General features: G+C 28.9%; 1 protein-coding gene across 1 annotated transcript in view; it reads right to left on the bottom strand.

The window, feature by feature from the left end:
- Window positions 1-21,605, bottom strand: part of LOC107445751 (Myosin 10A) — a 281,182-nt gene that overhangs the window by 48,863 nt on the left and 210,714 nt on the right. The window contains exons 42-45 of the mRNA XM_071185451.1: window positions 19,913-20,028; window positions 12,884-12,977; window positions 11,032-11,082; window positions 9,167-9,287 (exon numbers count right to left, since the gene is read on the bottom strand). Of these exons, the coding sequence (XP_071041552.1) occupies window positions 9,167-9,287; window positions 11,032-11,082; window positions 12,884-12,977; window positions 19,913-20,028 (382 nt within the window). The remainder of the gene's footprint in view (window positions 1-9,166; window positions 9,288-11,031; window positions 11,083-12,883; window positions 12,978-19,912; window positions 20,029-21,605) is intronic.

Here is a 21,605-nt window from a genome sequence, read left to right as displayed (position 1 = left end):
ACCAATTTACCCTTTTTTGTTCTATTAAAGAAAAGTAAGAACAAAGGCAGAGGAAACCTAAGATATTATTCGTTTAATGCTTTGTTTCTTCGGTAAATCCACCGTCATCAAAAAAAAGTTCTAAACTTACCTGTTATTTTTGTTCTTGGAACCGTGACTCCTTTAATAGGACAGGAGAGGTCCGTTTAAAGATCGTGATAAAAGATTGACCGGATATGCGTCACTCTGCGACCGGACGCGAAAAAATCCGTAATAAGGATTATTAGCATTGTTAGATTGAGAAGAACTAAAGCGTAAAATGTTAATAGATAGAAAAATTTAGAAAGGAAATGTTGAACTACATCGGTATTCGCAGTTATTACTTCGAATAACGCTGGAGAGCATTTTTTCCCCTGTTACATGAGATTTCTGTTACATGTGTAACAGGGGGTCGCATGAATGTTGCTACAAACTTCTAAAGGAGTTAGGGTAGTCCAACAGCATAATAATTGTATATTGAAAAAACAAGCTAGGAAATGTCCTCGCCGCATGGGGAAATTCCCAATTATGAATTGTTTCTTCGTGTGCTTCAGAGCGGGTCTTAGTAGGGTAGTAACCCCTAGCTGCATACAACGACATTTTCCTTGAACGGGTTCTTATGCAATTTAAATCCAGATGATGTACCCTAATCATCCTAGAAGTTTGTCGCAACATTTATGCGACCCCTGTAAAATATATAACATTTTTAAATTTGTACATTTCGACAAAAAAAAAAACTAAAAATTCAATTTAAAAAAATCTGTTGCTTTAGGAGCAAAACTAATATCGGATTTGAAAACCACACTGACGAATTAGGCGAGATCATTAGTTGTATAAATGCAACAAGAAATTTAGTTCTTATGAAATATTTTAAAAATAAAGCAATCTTTTTAATGTTAATAGGTTCACAATACTTCAGTTATATACTTCAGTTGTAAATGTGGATTTCCGTCCGAAAAAAAATGGGAAACGCTGTAATATGCAATTAAAATTGCAGCTAACGGGCGCAAAAATTTGAGAACTGTACAATGAGAAAATAAATTAAAAACTAATTTTTCTTCAGGCCGATCATTACATGGGTTAGACTCCTCTTGCCGTCAGGCTAACCGCGGGAGGTTCTCGCGGTCTTCATTTCCATGTAACGCGAATGCGGGTAATTCCATCAAAAAGTTCTCCACGAAGGCAAATTTCTCTCAATACTTGATCCAGGAGTTCCCTTGTCTTCTGTATTAGGTTCAAAATTACAAGGCTACGGAGTTGAAGATTAGTAGTCGTTAATCCAAAATTGGGTCGGCTGTTTAACGGCGGTTATAAAATAAATAAAAAAATAAAAAAACTAAAACGAATGATTTTACTTGAGTTTGCGAATAAACTCCTAAAATATAATATTCTGGAATAGGGAGACTAACTTTCCGATAACAGACATTATTACATAAATAAAATGAAAGCGAAACCCCTCTCAATTCATTCCAAGAGTGTATAATAGTGTATTCAAAACAGGATATGTTTGAGGTCTTGACCTTGGCATAAGATGAAAACGCTCCTAGGCAGAATTAAAGAAATTACCATCTTCACTGGAAATCGTTTTATGGTAATATATATGGAAAGCCCGGTGTCGCTTTAGAATGTTAAGGTCAATCTTATAACACACTTCCCTGACGAGTTATTCAACATTTCTAATACGCAGAATCCTATCGAGGGTTAAAATGAAACAATATTTCCTTTATGGTAACTTTTTTTGTCCTAATAAAATGCTTTAAATCGACATGTTCTTCGAACTTCTTGATATGCGTTGAGCTGAAATATACTCCGAACCAAACAGGGAAAATAAAATCGAACTGCTTACTGGCTCTCATACATAAGGCAAAGGAAGTTCAGAGAAAGGAATAACTTAATGGATTCATGGATTCAACTTAATGGATAGTTTCAGGATCTCGTATCTTGTGACGGAAGCTAGCTATTATTTATCCATTATTTTAAAACTGTTTTTCGAAAGCCTTGTCGTCATATTAAATAATGATTTTTAGCGAATAATGTGCTATTTTTATAAATGGTGTGAGTTTGTAACAGTTACTCGTGGCTGTCATGTTACGTTTTGTCCATCATTAAACAGCGCCCTCTAGGCTGATAATTAAAATGGCGAAGAATGAAGGAAAGTCACAGTTTTGTGAAAATAAAATGCGTTTGCGGCATTTTAAATTAATTGAATAGCTCCTAGCTCTAACATAAGTTTATAATCTTGTTCTAAGGCAGTAAGCCAAATTAGATAAGTTTGTTTCTCATGATACTAATTTTTCAAATTCAATAGTTTACTGGCGATGAACAACACCATGATGGAACCACTAGAAGATATTGGTAAACACCAAACCCATTACCTAACCAAAGTAACGATGGTTTGGCAGATTAACATCCAATTATGACAAATGATTTCCATTTACTGCCGTAATCAACTATATAATCAACTAATACTCCCATTGTAGCAGGTCCACAGTTGCGGTGCAACAATAATTCTGATAAATTGTCGCTACTAGGCAGGGATAGCCAGTTCGGTGGGGTGCCGGGCTCATGTCCAAGAGTTCGTGGGTTCGGTCCCAACCGGTTGAAGACTCCCCGTGTAGTAAGTGGTGACTGATGCACGTTGGATCTGTCGAGTCTCAAAGTCCTCCAATACCTCTGGGGGTACTGATCCAGGAGTTTCCTTGTCTTCCGCATTGGGTTCAAAATTACGAGGCCCAAGAGTTGAACATTGGTAGCCGTAAACTGAAAATTCGATCGGCTGTTCAACGACGGTTATGAAATAAAAATAAAATTGAATAGTCAATCCCTGCGGTCGTCGGATAAAAACTACACCCAAATAAAACATATTTTTTGAACTTATTGAATCAATTTTGGCAATGGATCTATCAGTAAAATCATCCAATCAAAAAAAAATCATCCAGCCGAAAAGAACAAAACACCTCCATGCTACGGAAACACCAAAATATGCTCCATTTCCAAAAAATAAAGAAAAACGCATTGAAATTTGCAACCCTACCTCTTCAATTTAATAAATTCTTTAAATATATACCCGAATTAAAAAGTACTGAATAGCAATTCTAATCGCTTAGGTAAAGTGCTTTTTTCCTTTGACAAAATAAAAAGAATGGATGGCTTACGATAAAAAAAAAAAACAAGCAGATAAAAGAGAACTTAATCTAGTTAACGAAGTGAGAACAGCTGACCTCTAAAAGCCGTTTTGGCGGTCAAGTATGAAGCATTAAGAGAGCAAAATAACACAAAATAGATTAATAATCAAATTTAGTTTATTATAGTGACCTGAAAAGTAGCTTTTTGAATTTAAATTGAGAGTAATTTCAATGAAAATCGAAAAAGAAGTTTGCGATTTTAAAAGGATTTTGAACTTTTGTTTATAACGTCCGATTAATCTAGATACGAGAAATTTAGTTTTTGAGATGGATATAAATAACAGTTACAACAAAAGTTTTAATAATTTTTTTAAAAATTACACTTAAAGAGCAAATATCTAAATGTTTTTATGAATTGCTATCAGCTAATGGAGATACTATAAAATACAAAACTTTTTTTACGCTTACTCTGTTGCAGAATGTGTAACACTAAACAGGTCACGATATTGCTAAAATGTTTCAACATTTAAAAATAAATATTTGGCCTTTTTTTTAATAATGCTTTTCTCTCAATATTTGAAGTTGTTTTTATTTGGTATTGATATTCCTGTTTTCGCAAGCCCAGTTTTACTTTTTCTTTAAATAAGAAAAAAAATTTCTTCAGTGCAACCTATACAAGTAGAGTTCCGATTATCCGAGTTTCCGTTTTAACCGAGCTATCAAATACTTCAAGGATTTTTTTGTTCCAGTTTATTTTTTAAGACTACAGCCGTAAAAAACTGAATTTTATCTTCCAAACACTCAGGGAAATGAAATCCAACAACTTGATCCGATGATCGTTAATATAGTCAATAATGAAAATGATGAAGATGAAGACAGTGACGATGAAAAAATATATATATAAATGAATGTAATATGTCATGCGTGTGAATGTAATATGTATGCATGTCCTTCATACTCCTAAACCATCCGACAGAAAGCGATGAAATTTGGCATACAGATAGTTTCAAGCACAAGGAAGGTCACTGTCAGCATTAGAACATTCTGCGACAAATCGTTCTTGCAGGATGAGCGAAAAACGAAATAGAATTTTCTGATTGGTTAAGCATTAGTCATTGTTTTAAATTTAACGAATCAATTTTCACATATTTTAAAAATACATCAGTGATAATTGCTAGCTTATAGCTTCGTTTGACCAAAAAATAATTTATTGCACGTATTAATTATTTTATATTCGCTATGCCAGATTAAGGCTCCTATACTATGATTCAGGGGCTCTATGCCAGATGAATTCAATGAACATTACGTAGTAGCACACGTGGTCTAAGTCACAAAACTTACACTTAGTCTGATACCACGTGGTTTTATTTTATTTATATTAATTCCTTTAAACGTGCTTCTAAATAATTACTTACTTCTAAATATTACTTAGTTAAAACCTGGAAGAAAGATTAATGGTAAATTTGTTTAAGAAAACCCTAAAAAATTCCCATTCACAGATGGCGCTTAATTCATATGTATCACTGATGGTAATATGTACTACTGGTATTATGGTAATTGGCGAATCGGTTCTGATAAGAATTCTACAACGGGTTTTCGGCAGTTTTAGAAAATATTTTAAGGAATTAGAAATAAAAGAAATTTTTTCCACCACTACTTATAAATATTTTAACAGTAAATTAAAAGTGAGATAGAGAAATGGTCAGGTTCCAAAATCNAACCCTAAAAAATTCCCACTCACAGATGACGCTTAATTCATATGTATCACTTATGGTAATATGTACTACTGGTATTATGGTAATTGGCGAATCGGTTTTGATAAGAATTCTACAACGGGTTTTCGGCAGTTTTAGAAAATATTTTAAGGAATTAGAAATAAAAGAAATTTTTTCCACCACTACTTATAAATATTTTAACAGTAAATTAAAAGTGAGATAGAGAAATGGTCAGGTTCCAAAATCCTTATGAAGTTCGAATGCACATTTTTAAAAGAAAAAAATTTGGATTTAGTTGGCAGCCACTGACAAATATGTATAAACTCAAATGTTGAAGGGTTATATAATAAGTACCAGATATACTTATATAGGTATAAAATATTATATTGATATATTTGGTGATTTTTAAAACTGCACCAAGCAGTTTTAATACCCATACTTTGGAATTAATTACTTTTAAGGGGAATTTCAACTATCATGAATCGGCCGTGAGCAATAGCATCATGCTAAGAGATGTTAAATACATTTCATCTTTATTCAATGGTATGAATTACAAACAACGCGTTTTGCTAACTTCAATAACATAAAGCCACTGAAGATAACACATAACATCAAATTAAAAAATTGAAATTATTTTAGCTATATTAATTGAAAAACTTAGTGGAACAGGTTAGTGACATTTTCAGAACGGAAAAAAAAGTTGCATCTGAACTATTTTATTACCAATTTATTGGAAAGTGGGACAAATATTTCTTTGTTTTTATTTATATACCACGACCTAATTTGAAATAAAAATCATGCAAGCATACTGAAAACTGATGTAATTAGTTATGTTAAAATTTAAGTGAAAGCAAAAACAGTTTAGTTACATTAAACATCGCCTTATTTATTCAACCACTTTTTTTTAAATCTAATTCCCTTAAAAATATCACTTATTTGGTTCTTTCAAGTTCTTTAAATATGTCGGTATATGATTTTCAGTTTGATTTCATGACTTCATGATTTCAGTTTGATTGGAAACTGTTCGTCGTATTTTAGCCTACATTAGTATTTGTTTAATTTTATCCTAAAATATATTATCTTATCCATTTTTATTTTTTCTTAACTACTTTGGAAAATGGTAATTTTATTCGAAGAAAAATGCTCAAATTGAAGCAAATATTATAACAAAATATATATAATAGAAAATATTTTTATTTTTAATGAATGTTATTCAAATTACCAAGATTAGGTAAAAGCTATCAGTCAATGAAATTTATTTTTATTAAGAAAGGTTTTCCCATTTTTCTTAAAGTGCTTTTCGTAAAGGGCATGGGATCAAAAAAGTAATTACGTAATATGATTATTAATATAATGTAAACATTAAATTATGCATTCAAATTTTTACTACGAAAAAGTTTGAAATTTCCCTTTTTATTAAGAATGATTTTTAAAATTTATTGTTCTGAATTAAAAAAAAATATAAATAAATATAAAACAGTTTTTAATACGAATATATTTATAATTCACTTTGTTAATAAAAAATTTGGATTCATGCAGTTTCAAAAAAGTCAAAATTTTCCGAGAAATCCATTTACCAAAATTCTCACGTTTAGTAGATACATTTATGTTTGCACGATTCAAGCTGTGAAAGTTAGCTTATTAGTCATTTTAGAACTTGCGTTAGAACTTGTTTGAACACACGTAGTTTAAGTGGCACTTGTAAAGATTCACATATCAAGCTGCGTAAAATGTTTACAAAAAATGCTTCAAGGCTATTTATTATCTAAAATTAATGACAAATTTTCAAGCTATTTTTAGAAAACTAAAAAGAAAAAAAAATTACAAGCGTATTGTAGAAAGATGACGATATTCATAATCGTCAATAGATAATCGTCAATAATAAAAAGAGCTTCGAGTTTGTGTGTCTCTTTTATAACTCCGGAACCGTTTGCGCTCTCGTCGTAAATATTAGAAAAATGAGTGAGATGATAAATTTTAACATGAGATCTTAAAATTCGATCAAAAATTTTAATTCTGTCTATCAGGAAAGAATGAAATTGAAAAATGGAATCTCCTCATTGGATTAGCGTCAGCCACTGTAATAAATCAAACTGCAGGCGATTTTGATTTTTTCCTAGTATTCAAAAGATAATAGCAACGATATTAGCTAGCGTAAAGCTCAATTTAACCCTTTTGATGCAGATGGAACACTGGTATCTATTTTATATCTTTTTTCAATGCTTTAATTACAAGCAAAAATATATTTTGGTATTTTTTAATCATAAGAAATAGTCAAATATAATAATTACTCACAAAAAAAATCTGCGAGGACATCGGAACTATATTTGCCCTAAATTATAAAATCCAAAAAAAGTAGTTTGAAAAAATGTATTGCTTCCATTAATTTTGAAAATTTATCACTAATTTATTTCCTAAATTACAGAAATTTCAATTATAAATAACTGTTTTCCGCTGAAATCTAAATGACTGCAAATAAGTGCAAATTTGAAAAATTATTGTTTGGAAGGAAGTCGTGTTAGGGCGACTTTACCTTAAAAGCAGAAAAAGTAGCTGTTATGGTTATGTATCTCATGACCAAACAACTAATTATTAACAAATCGTAAAATTGTTGACATTAGCAATTATTAAAGAGCTGAATATAATATTTTTCATTTATTTTGACCTAAATCAATACAAAATAATGAAGAAAAATGGAACTAAACTGAATGTAAACATAAAGAGAGTTATGATGCTGGAAACTATGTCTGACATAGTAAACATAAGAAAGAATAAATATGGATAAAAAAAATAAACGATCGTAGAATTTGGCATATTATCTAGTTTGTTGCGATATTTTGTTTTCGTCAGTTGTGTGTTAGTCTTGGAATGTGTGTTAGCGTTTGATACGAAAGTTGGAAAATCGTGTAATAGATTAAGAAACACATTTACACCTATTGATAAAAAACCTATTCACGAAATACAATGCATTCGAGATGAGCTATTCAAATTTTTTTATTTAGATTAATTTTAAAAATTGTAAAAATTTTACGTTATCTTATTTTTTTACTTTATCGAACGAAAAGCGCATTGAACATTAATTATATTTTTTAATAAAAAAGGGATTAAATTTTTTGAATTTTATTTAAATTTTCCATTTTTTTAAAAAGGAAAACGCACAAGAAATTTACTATTAATAATAATAAATCACATTTATGAAATCAATGATAAAAATTATAATTATTTATCACAATTTAGATTTTGAAAATGCTGATATTTATTGGTTAGAAGTTCGATATTTTCAAAATGGCAGCTGTGAAGGAAGTTAGAAATTATTTTTTAAACTTTGAAATTTTATAAGACTAAATGTTCAAGTTGCAAAATTTGCTCTTTAGAATTTCTCTTTAGTTGAAAAAAAAAGTTTTTTTTATATAAATTAATTGAAAACAAATATAGATAAAAAGTTATTTTCTTAAATTTCTTATATCTATTGTTTATATATATTTTTATATATATTTATTCCTTTAAAAAAAAACGAAATTATTTAAATTAAAAACCTTATATTAATCATCAATATGCAGGAAAAATATTGCAGAGCACTTTTTATTCTATTAAAAAAAGATTAACGGCAGATAATACAGGATCCAGAAATAGCTATTCTTATTATTATGTACTCACATTACCAAGCCATGGTCATAGGGATTCTCGAAGTTTTAACTCCATTCAGACGACGTGGACAGTGCCTGAGGTGGTCGCCCGTCTCTAAACTTCCTCACCACAACCAATTAGAGAACTTTCAACCACAGCAGATTTAACATGCACCTTACTGCATATGTTAATCAGCATATTAATCAGCTGTCAGGATCAAACTCATGACCTTAAGCAGATTTAGCAAAAAAAAATTTTTTTTCTTACTGAAATCTGTGAAATTTTATGCGTAAAAAAATAACTCTCAATCTTATCAAATCTTACTTATTTCTTTTCTAAGATCATATAGTAACGTTTAAAAAATTAATAAAAAGAAATAAAAGGAAAGAGATATTTTACATTAATTTTTCCTTACGTTCAACGCTTTTTCAATGCAATGTGATCGAAACCACCGGACCATTTTTATTGCGTTTAATGATATCACAAACTAAGTCTGACTCATAAACGAAATAATTAATTGATTCAATCAAGAGTTTATAATGTCATATGAGCCGGCTGCGCTGCATAATATTAAATCTTCATAAGATACTCTAGATCGCAAAATCAAACAGAATTATAAATTCAGTCTAAAGAAGAAAAAAAACGGAATAAAATAGAATAAAGAAAGAAAAATGGACTTACCTTTGTCCAAATGCAAATTTCTGTTTTTAACAACTCGTATGATGTCATTCTCTCTGAAACTGAGAAGAGTTGCCTCTCTCGTGACGTAATCAGCGACTGCTCTAACATATTCGTGACCACCCTGGAATATAAAAAAAAAAAATCATTTTAGCACTTAAATTAACTTTTTAATTGTGAAACAACTAGACTAAATTAAAACATGCAGTTAAAAACAATTTTATTTTCCTTATATTCTAATATAGTAGTTCTCAGTCATTAGTATGTGTATTAATCTGCAGCGCGTGCAAAGGTCAATGGTAGTCAAGTTGAGAATCCAAGATTTCTGAATCAGATTTTTTTAAAGTAAAATGTAATCTACATGTAACGTAAATGTAATATAAATGTAACGTAAATGTGATATAAATGTTATGTAAATGTTATATAAATGTAATGTAAATATAATATAAATGTAACGTAAATGTAATGTAAATATAATGTTTCAGGTAAAATGTAAGATTATAACTATTTCAATTAACAAAATATTCTCTGATTTAGGATTTGATTGTTTATTCACCTTATTAGTAGGGGACAAAAGATAGGGATCTGTTACAATTTAATTAGAATTTAAATAAGAAAAAAGAATGTTTAGCACAAATTGTGCACAATGCGAATGTCGCACAAATTTTGTGATATTTAATTTCTTCCGAGTTATCTTATCGATTCTAGTATGTGTACTGTGATATATAAACAGCGATTTTAAAAAAAAATATCAATTGAATAGCTTTTGATCTCATTATTAGATTTTTGTGTATTAAGATGCAATTTTAATGGTTCAAGGAGTAGACCTTAAATATTCTAATTAATTTGAACAAGTGATATTCGAAGTTCAGGAATAAAGTTCCATCGAAAAACGATAGCTTTACTCCAAGATGACATCAACACCTATGATCAGCGCCATCTAATGGCGCTTAAACGCAGCAATTCTATACGCTTTACGACAAAAGATACATTGTTTATTTTGGTCACCTCTATCCCCACTATTAAATTTCACCAGATATTTTTTTGAATATCCCACATACTTAAAACTATATATTTTGAAATTTAAGAAAAAATTATAAAATTAAAGAAATTATAAAATTAATGAAAATTATAAAATTAATAAAGTCAAAAACTTAAAATTAATAATATTCAAAATTAATAAAATTACAAATTAATAAAATTCAAAAATTAAAGAAAATTATAAAATTAAGTTAAAAAATTAATATTAAAAATTAATAAAATTAAAAAATGAAAAGCTAATAAAATTCAAAAATTAATAAAACTCAAAAATTAATATTAAAAATTAATAAAATTCAAAAATTAATAGCATTTTAAAAAATATCTATAAAATTCAGAAATTAATAAAACTCAAAAATTAATATTAAAAATTAATAAAATTCAAAAATTAATAACATTTTAAAAAATATCTATAAAATTATTAAATTAAAATAAAAATGAATAAAATTAAAAAATCAATGAAATAAAAAAACTAATAAATTTGAAACACTCACTTGCGCAGCTTCAACACAGAAGCGTTCAACCATGTTTCGAATTTTTTCAGCCTGCAAAGAATAAACAAATAATCATGCCATACATCAGTGCTATAAAAAACGATTTGCAATATTATTAAAATTATGCAATAGCGGTTTATTGCACAATTACATAATGCATAGTAGAAGGAAATGTTGGCAAATGCTATCACATATTCGAATTTTGATCACCAACCATTAGGTTATTAGTAAAAGCAAATTAATAAAAAAAAGGCATGNATTATGAAATTAAAATTAAAAACTAATAAAATTAAAAAATCAATGAAATAAAAAAACTCATAAATTTGAAAAACTCACTTGCGCAGCTTCAACACAGAAGCGTTCAACCATGTTTCGAATTTTTTCAGCCTGCAAAGAATAAACAAATAATCATGACATACATCAGTGCTATAAAAAACGATTCGCAATATTATTAAAATTATGCAATAGCGGTTTATTGCACAATTACATAATGCATAGTAGAAGGAAATGTTGGCAAATGCTATCACATATTCGAATTTTGATCACCAACCATTAGGTTATTAGTAAAAGCAAATTAATAAAAAAAAGGCATGAATTTATCTTTTATCAATTATAATAAACTAAATTTTTTTAATCCGAATTCTTATTCCTTTTATAAATCAGACCTAAACGGGGTAAAACATTTTTAAAAACTTCACCTTGCGTCTAAAATGTCTATGAAATTGTAACTGTATCAATTATAGCCATGGTCCCCATTTTTTACTTGGGGTAATATTTCACGCTTATAAATTTATATGATAGTTTTTAAATAATTCAAATCTGCTGCAAAAATAATTTAAATCATTCTATTAGCAAGATAAGCAATTAATTTTAAACACATATAATTTATAGCTGTTATTAATAATTTACAGAGGTATACGAAGAAGATAATTACACTAAACGATTACAAAAATATATATTGCCATTATTTTTTAATAGCAATTGACTGAAGTGCTTAAATATTTACAGTTTTTCTCGAAGAGCATGGTTACATGCAAGATATGACTGTCAAATCTATAATGATGGGAAGTGTTATAACTTCCCTAACTTTTGAAATAATTTTGATGGAACAAATGTGCAAATTTACGAATTAAAATGAACTACAAAAACATTGTATAAGCCCTAAATCTATGTTTTATAAGTTAGAAATTAGGATGGTGGCAACTTTGAACTGGATGCTTTTAAAAGTAGATAAATTGCAATATTTTTTTTTTTCCGTGTAAGCCTCATCTCCAAATGATAGTAATTTTGATTTACATGACTGCATTTTAAAAATACTCATTTTTGCCGAATTTAAATTGAAATAGATCAGATTGTTTTTTTTAACAAAATTGTTATTTCGCAATTGTGGAAAATTCCAAATTTTTGAAAATTATAGTTTGTTTACTTTTTAATGACGAAAGTTTTAAACGTGAACCATAGAACAAATTCTTTAGTATAAAGTCAGTCGAACATTTCCATTCAGAATTTGTGAAGTGTACCAGCCCAAAGCGTTTTCAAATATTATTTCACCATTAAGAATTGCTGCAACTAGAGTAATTAATAAGATGGCAAAAGGTATATGCGTGCTAATCGATAACTTACCGAATTAAGTATTTGAATCGGTGAACTTTGCCAAAAGTGATTAAAACCAGCGATATTTCATAGTACCTTATTTCAGAGAATATCGAATTCGAAGTATTAATTGTCTCAGAAGAGACAAAAAGCATAACTGCTCCTTAATTGAAGCCCTGAATATTTGCAATATATCTGATTAATTTGGCAAGCAGCGATTGCTCAGAGGAAAGAAAGTTCGCCCTTCCACTGAGGCGAAGAAAGTTTGAATCCCGGTGATGACTATTTGATTCGAATTCTGCTTCTGGCTAATAACGTAAAATATCGCCAATGGTAGAAGGATCATGGGTTAAAATCCTCTTTGCCATCGGACAAACAGATGGAAGTTTTGGTTCTTATGTCTCGATGTAAGGTAATTGTGATATAATTTCATCAAAAGGTCTGACGTTTTGTGCAGTGCTTTATACAGTAGCTCCCTGGAACGTTAATAACCACAAACTCGAAAATATATCGTCAGTTCAATGCTGGTTATAATGTAAAACAAGATAGTGACAAGACAAAGTTAAAGTTGTTTATTGTTCTAAACAAAACATACCTTATGAGAATAAAGTGTCATCCATCCGCCATTTCGAAGCAGTATTTGGATTGTACTGCTCCTGGGCACGCTCACTTCGGCAATATCTTCGAAACTGGAACAGAATTACACAAATATAAATCGACTTTATTCTTTGTTAACTTTGAAATATTGCTCAAACAACGTGTAACACTGTTAAGTGAAGATATCTTTAATCACAATACAAAGTATTCAACAAGTCAAATGCATTAGAGCCTGCCTCACCAGACGCAGATAAGTACGATTCAAAATTCTACATTCGTAAATGATTGATAAGTGATGTAAGTTGTAGATTTTTTTTTCTATATCAAAACCAGTATCAAATAGAATACACAAAAAGAAATTAAAGAAGAATAAGTAAAAGTTTATAATATGAATATCGCTGTAGTGTTTCAGTGCTAAAGCCATTCTAAATATGATCCTCTTTATTTGATTTACACAAAATGTTTAATTTTTATTGATACAAGGCTATCACCCAATCAGAATTTTAAATATAAAGAGTGAAATATTTTAAATTCTTAATTTTTTAAAATATTACTAACACAATTCTGCAATCAGCATTTTTGAAAGGTAGCTAAACATTATTCATTTGTCTGCTTTAAGAGTTTTGATAAATATCTTTGTTTTTGCGTAATTTACGTTCAAAGCAATTTTCAGCATCTTCTAAATCCATTTTTATTACTTTGAACTGTAATAAAATTAAATTTGAAAAAAATAGATATAATAACTGAAAAATGTGCTATTTTAAATTACTCGCTCAAGATCAAAAACTACGCGATTTAATTATTTTAAATTTTTGAGGACAAATACATGAAAATTCTAAAAATTATCAAGCTCTATTTTGTTTATTTAAAGCAAAACCTTTTTTTAATGGTATTGTGCTGTCAAACAATCTCTATCATTGAAACATCAGGAAAAAGAAAATAAAAAATTGAACCTTTAATCCAACAAAGCGCGGAAAGCTTTTTTAGCAAAAATATAAACATAATATTAAGTTAAATACTATTTACCGTATTTTTAACTAGTATTTTGTAAAGAAAAATTTATAAAGAAATGTATATAGTGCACGTAAATTTAATGCCGTTCTAAACACATTTTAAAATCTTTTTATACTTACGATCGAAGTTTTCTTAATCTATCTGAATATAATTTCCAATTATTACAATTTACTTCGTTTAATTCTATCATTCTCTGATCATAAATATTCCTATGACATATAAACCTTGTACAAGTGCAATGTCCGAAAACAACAACATTCGAATTCATTCGTAAAGTCCCTCTTATTTAGAGTTGTTTGTATGTTCAATCACAGTTTAAGCTAACTTGACACGTTCAAAAAATGCCAAGGAAATACTCAGATTTCTTTATGTGTACGCATTGCGGGTTTGTTGTGGTATACTCATGAAATGTGTTTTTGATGCTGCTGCGTTCCAATTTGTGTTAATTATTCTAATATATCCCGCATCATATCGATTGTTGCCTTGATGTGAATGGGAAGGTTTTCCTGGGTGAATGACCATTAAAGGTTTTTTTTTTTTAATTTGTAAGCAATCGTAATAAAACTTGTATTTTACTGTCCTCTCAAATTATTGTAAGGTAAGATGCTTATTTTGTTTCCATGTCTATTCTATGTTTATAGCAAACTGATTTCTAAGTTTTGAAGTTTCTAAGTTTTGATCTCTAAGACTGACTTCTGACTGACTCTAACTGACTTTTAAGGTTTGATCTCTAAGTTTGATGACACCATTTTACTGCTATTAATCTTCTGTATGTGTTAAAACAGTTTCACGTTTTTTTTAATAAAGTAATAACTTTATTAAGGGGAATATCAGAAGGGATATCAGAACTTCAACTTATCATCACGATATATCGTCGTGAAACATCGATATTTAACGAAAGTTTTACATCGAGAAATATTTTCGTCACTCAAATTAAATTCATCAACAGTTATAATATCATCGTTTTATCACGATTTCAGTTATAGTTAAAGCTAATACTCGTGACATAATTGTATTTGATATTTATCGTTGTTCATAGTAATCGATGCACTATCGTTTTCTATCTTTATCGTATGTTCGATATTTCATTTAAAAGATTGTATCTATGATACATACTTTCTAAAACAAAAATTTTGCGATACTTAGTAAACAACAATATTTTAAAAAAAAAATTCATCTCTGTATTGCAGGGTAAAGTAATTTATTTAAAAATTTTAAAGAGATTATATCGAAGGGCATATTTGAGTAGTACTTCAATTCTACTTATTAAAAAATGGAGTTCACTACCTTTTCATTTTCATATATAGTGAGAGTAGTCATTGGACTGTAGGTTAGAATTTATNGAAAACATTATACATAATACACATACAAAGTTTTATTGAAATATATCAACAACTTTTTTAATAATAAATTTTGAAAGTTACTATTTTTGCGTGTAATTACATTCTGAGAAAAAGGCATTTAAAGTATAAATTATATCATTTCTATTATAAAAATGCTTCAATACTTCTAAAATTCTTCCGATTTGTATGTGATACCTTCCTTTTTCTCAATTGTACAAATTTTTTGCTTTTTTTCAACCCTATTTTTTTTCTGACAATTTTTACATTAGTTAATGAATGGCGTTGAGACTCATACACACGCTCAAAATCAAGTTCTGTAAAACCTTTTAAAGTTTTATTGCCAGGGCTGACTCCAACTATGTCGAATATGCTTTTCTGTCCCAGAAAACCTTTATTAAACTGAATAACAGCCAAATACACACCAAATTGTAATGTTTGCAATTCAACGAACACCTCCTTAGGGACAAATTTCCAAAAAATGCCATTAAAGCTACTAATATAAATGATAAATTGAGAGGTTCATTTCTAGCAACATTAAAATAATAATTATTTAAGTCAAAGAAAGATAATTATCCCAAAATAAAGATAAATATAACTGTTTTTGTACCACCTCCGGTTTCGGAATGCTATTTCCGGTTTCATTTTTTAGTTATCGACTAATATTCTTTTAATCATAACTTTTTTTCTAACTGACGCACAGTTAAAATTTAAACTGTTTTGAAAACTAGAACAAACGGAGATTCGTAATATAAAATAAAAAAATTTGTCATTTTAGGCTAAAATTCACTTTTTCAACGTGTACGGATACCTTAATTCATAGTTTCAAATAAGAATAATAGGTAATTTATTGTTAGTTGTTAATTCATAGTTTCAAATCATATCCGTCTTATATTAAAACTAGTACATCTTCAGCTTATTTCTATTGTTGCCGAACAGAGGATCAGAACATATAGCAGCCAAAAATCCGAAAATATAGGAAAAAACAGACTCATTAGAATTCAAGGCCATATATTTTCAGTGGAGTACTATTTAAACAAGGCCTTTAGACATGTAATTATGAAGGTAAAAATACAGATGTTTATTGAAAAAGTATTGATCTCTATAGTCAAAGCTTGCAGAAACTATATACTAACAAATTTTGGATTTACATTTAATAATTCATTTCGTATAGCAACTCCTGTACATTTATTAAACAAAAACATATTTTTAAAAATAAAAATAATTTGTGAAAATTATAATAATTTCTTTAAAATTTTAATTTCCATAAAAGTAGCGGTTAAGAAAGCTAGGCTTTTTTATTAATTTGTTAATTTAAACTCCTGAATCTTTACAGCTAGCATAAACACTGATATTTTTCCAACACATTTCAACAATAATACAATACGTTTATAAAACACTAAAAATACAATTCATTTAAATGATAAAACAGTGAAAGTAATTAAAAGTTGCAAAAAAACTTAATTAATTAGAACTATCATTTGTTCATTTTTGTTAACAAATATTGATTAATTAAATTGTTGGTTAAATAATTCATATATTTAAATGAAAGAAAATGCTTTGTTTAAAACGCATCTCAAAACTTAACACCTTAGTACAAAACTATGATTATCAACTATCGATTTTATTTGACATAAATAATGAAACAATTATCAAATGTTTAAAATTAAATTAATTCTAAAAATAATGATATATCACGTACTTTACAGTGATGCCAATACTCATTGGACGACAATCAATGAAGTTTAGCATAATAATAGGAGTTACAAGTTCAGTTGGCAATCTTGTTCTTGTTTTTAAAAACTGAGATATTGATAAGAGATTTATATTTTTTACATGCCTTAGTTTCTAAGAGTCAGTGTTTTTGCTACAAGTAGATTGACATTTCAAAGTGTTTGCTATATTATTCGATATGGATAACAGTTGATAAATTAGTTCGATAACTTTACATTAAAATAAAAAGTAAGCAAGATCCGCATACTTCGGTGGAAATTCTATTGAGAAATTGAATGGGTAAAATATTTCTATGGCGCAAAAGTAGACTATAGTGCGCCAAACATAACATCGTGTACCCTACTCTAGCGGATCGAACGTTGTCTGTTCTATGTATTTTAATATTTCCCATTCTGCATATTAAATTAATAATTATCAGGGTGCGTAGCCAAATTATTCAACAGAAAATAAGCACCTTTTAAGTACTTTTCAAGCACTCAAAAAGTATTTTTATGCACTTATAATCAGATAGGGTTGGAAAGTTTTTGACAATTGACGGTTTTATCTTGTTTTAACCATCATGCAAAAAAAAAGAAAAAAACTTTTGACATTGTTTTCGACAATTGTCAAAAATCATTACATTTTGAATCATGTAAAACGAATGGCGTTTTCATAGGCTACGGACTGACAATACGAAGAAATATATTGGGGTTGAATTAATTGTGAAAACGTTGAATAGAACAATGGGAACTGCGTCTTTTTGCATAATTCGAAGCGAAAATCAACATAAGGAAAGAAAAATCTCATATTGAAAAAGGGAAATGTAAGCACTTTTTAAAAACACTCAATGAAAAAAGCGCCTTTAAGGGCTTTTAAAAAATAAAAATAGAAAATAAGCACCTTTAAGCACTTTTTAAAAACGCTACGCACCCTTATTATGAATTGAAATTGTATTATCTTAAATGCGTATTAATTTTTTTTAATGCAATTTAGCATAAAGTTATAAAAAAAAAACCCTCAGGTATCATGATTACGGCAAGCACAAACTCATCTACCGAACTTTCGGAGAAAAAGAAGGCGCAACTTTAATTTTGTGCCAAATCTAAAATTCGTCTTGCATATAAGGTCTTATTTGCTAATTCTGTTTGGACACGAATGTATTTCTATTACTTTAAAAGTAAAAGAGACCTAACCCTATTGTTTTAAAAAAAGAAAATTAGTTTTAATATTAATTAGCAAATAAGATTTATGAGTTATCTAAGATAACAGAGTTGATTGACGAAATAGCTAAGATAACAAATTGAAAACTAAGATTGGTCTCTTTTATCATTTAAGTGATTTGTTTTTCTCACACAGTATTAAGTTCAATTTACTAGATCGAGTGAGATAATCTAGATTTCAATTGCAAGGAAATCAATTCTAAATTTACAGTGTTCTTTGGTGAATTTCTATTGTTTAATTTTCATAGCCAGTGATAGTATGTGGCAGCCAGTGATAGTGCAATTAACTTTCAGTGATAGTATTTAATAGCAAATTAATTGCAAATAAGATTGCTAAGATATCTAAGATAACAAATTGGATAAATAAGTTTTGTCTTGACACAAAGTGATTTGTTTTTCTTACACAATATTAGGTTCAATTTACTTGCTTGGTGATATAATTTAGACTTCATATGCAAGGAACTCAATTTTAATTTCTGGTGCGGTTTTGTTAATTCAAACTGTTTAATTTTCATTACCTCTGTTAGATTTAGTGATTGACGAATAAAATATCATTGTCATCATTAGTCAAACCACAGTAATTTTTGTAATTTTTCCCTCTTTGCAGGGCAGGTAGTGGATTAGCTTTACATAGATCCTCGCATTTGAGTTTATCTCAATGATATGAAAATGCATGTTGCCTTAAACAGGGGTCTGTCTAGAAGAAATTTGGGTCCGTTAACGGATCCTTCACAAAATATCTTTTCATATAAGCGGACCCTTTACAAAATATTTTAACTTAAAAACGGACCCTTCACAAAATGATTTTTCTTTTAATCGGACCCTTCACAAATTTGTTTATCTTCATTATTGTTTTGCTAATCGAATAAACCCTTCCCAGGGGGGAAAACATGAAAGATGGATGTAAAAGATCTTAAGTTTTGTCTTCGATAGACGCCTTTTCCATTATTCGTACGAAATGAATATTCTGCGCTCAGCAGTATAGGCTAAATACCAAATATTTGCATGTTGCATCTCTAATTTAGAAGCAGCAATTGCTGTTTATTTTTGAAAATTTAGTTTTTTTATTATGATTTTACAGTGCTGAGCATAATTTCGTATTTCTTTACAATTTAAAAACTCCTTAAATTTTTTTTTGCAATAACCGGACCCTATTTGCACAAATTCATAAAAGCAGGATCCTGGTTGAAGGAATGTGACTTAACGTTTATTTTATATTCACAAATTATGAATAATTTTTGCACAATTTACAAACTTCACCGTGGACCTTTTACAAAATATCTGGACAGACCTTTGTTAAATTTATTACATATACACACCTGCGAACGTTTACACTTTTCAAAGAGGTATTTTCCTAGTGATAGGGGTAAAGCCAATGAAATTGTGATTGTATGTTGGTGTTTCGTAAAAATTTAGCCAAAAATTAAAGACCGGGAAAATTGGCAAATATGCATACATAAAAAAGGAATCATCCAAGGTGATAAACTAAGGAGAAGTTTTATAAAAATAAAAAATTCCCGATGAGATTTATTAGTATTGAAACGTAAGTAGTGCTTTTCAACAAAATCAGACTGGTAAAAATTTGAAACAAAGGAAGTGTTTAGAAATTTCAGACGCAGTTAAGTAGAATATTCTATTCTGATTTATAGTCTATAGAAGATTGAAAGAAACCGACAAAAGCAATAGAAAAATGATTGACAAAATAAATTGAATCATATAAGTGATTGTTTGTCTTCTCACCTGATGGTATCTAATACTCTGAGGTAATCACAAATTGCGTCACGTTCTCTTCGCACCAATCGCATTCCAGAATGCGACACACCCAACATTTGTACGTTTGGTAGATTTCTACCTCCCTGAAATATAAATGCTTGTTACTTTACGTTGTTACTTCTTGTTGTATACTTTGTTATAATACACAATATATAGCTATTCCTTTCTTACAACATAAAGAATTAAAAAAAATTGGAGAAGTTCGTTAATTGTATAAAATTCTATGTTTTATTTGATAAGCAGTTAATCCTGGAAATCACCAAGGTCCTTTCAGGTTTAGCAAGATTTTGAGTAGTATAGTCTATAAATTGTAATATAAAGACCACTATCAGATTCTAAACTGAATGATATTTAGTTTTCAAACAAAAAAAAATCTGAAAGATCTATCCCATTGTATTGACATACAGGGATTAAAAATTTATATTTTCGACACTATTACGTATAATAAAATGAATAATATAAAGAAACTGATACTGAATGATGTACTAGTCAATAAAAAAACTTCATTTTCTTTAAAAATTAAGGTTAAAAATCTAAACATTTTTAAACGCTTGAAACATATCGACTTTTTCCACTTTAGCTTTTGAAACAAGTGAAGTTTTTCAGTGTAATACTTGTCAGTAGATAAGTATTACTCTAAAAAATATACTACTAATAATTCGTTTTCTTTTTTCAGTCACAAATGTTCATTGCGACCCGTTTGGGGCATGACAAACAGCTAATTTGTAATAAAAGCTCATTCCTCATATTTTGAAATTTCACACTGTTAATGGGTTCAATGTGCTACACAAATGCACTCAAGTTCATTCTGTGTTTTCAGCCTCAGTATTTCATAAACAATGTTTTGGGCGTGCTGGTAATAAGTGGTTTACTCAAAATCGCATGGCCACCAATATCCCCAGATCTTACTCCAAGTCAGTTCGTTTCATGGAGTAATGCCAAAGACTGGTTATGAACCACCGATGTCAAAAACGCAGAAAGAAAACGCATTTAGGAACCGTTGACACTGTGAAACCGCAAACTATAAGGTTAAAGCTTGAATATAGATTAGATGTTAGTCTTGCAACAAAACTTTGTATAACTTTAAAACAAATTTTTTTTTAACACTAGTTGCCCAAGGAAGTCATTTTGACTGCTCTTTATTTTCAATTAGAAAAACAATGATGTATGTAATGACGCAATTTCTTAGAATTTTGTGACTTTTTGTACAACATATTATTTTTTTATTGTTATATTTACTAATAACTTGCTTTATAACTGTAAATAATATAAAAAATATTAAAAATTAATTTTAAACAAATTTATTTATTCATTCACAATCCAGTCATTTTGACGTTTCAGTCTTTCTAGTGTTAATGTCGTGCATCTTTCTTCTTTTTGCTAATTTTTTTTCGGTTAATTTCTAATTTCGGTTAATTTTCAAGAAAGCGGTCATAAAAGTGCTTATTTTTTTATCACATATCACAATTACGCATATTTGACTAGTGCTGACATCTAGTTTAAAATAAACTAACTATCTACAATTACCTTAAAAATATCTTAGTACTGCAATCTGATGTGCAAAATGAGCAAAAGAAGTGATTTAGTTTTATTCTTTTTGGCGCACTACTACTGAACACTCCATCCCGGAAATATCACGGGAACGAGAAATAGAGGGTGA

This window comes from Parasteatoda tepidariorum, chromosome 9, assembly GCF_043381705.1.
Source record: "Parasteatoda tepidariorum isolate YZ-2023 chromosome 9, CAS_Ptep_4.0, whole genome shotgun sequence".
Lineage (NCBI taxonomy): Eukaryota > Metazoa > Arthropoda > Arachnida > Araneae > Theridiidae > Parasteatoda > Parasteatoda tepidariorum.
The sequence above is the reverse complement of the archived record's forward strand: the minus strand, read 5'-3'. Positions and strand labels throughout refer to the sequence as shown.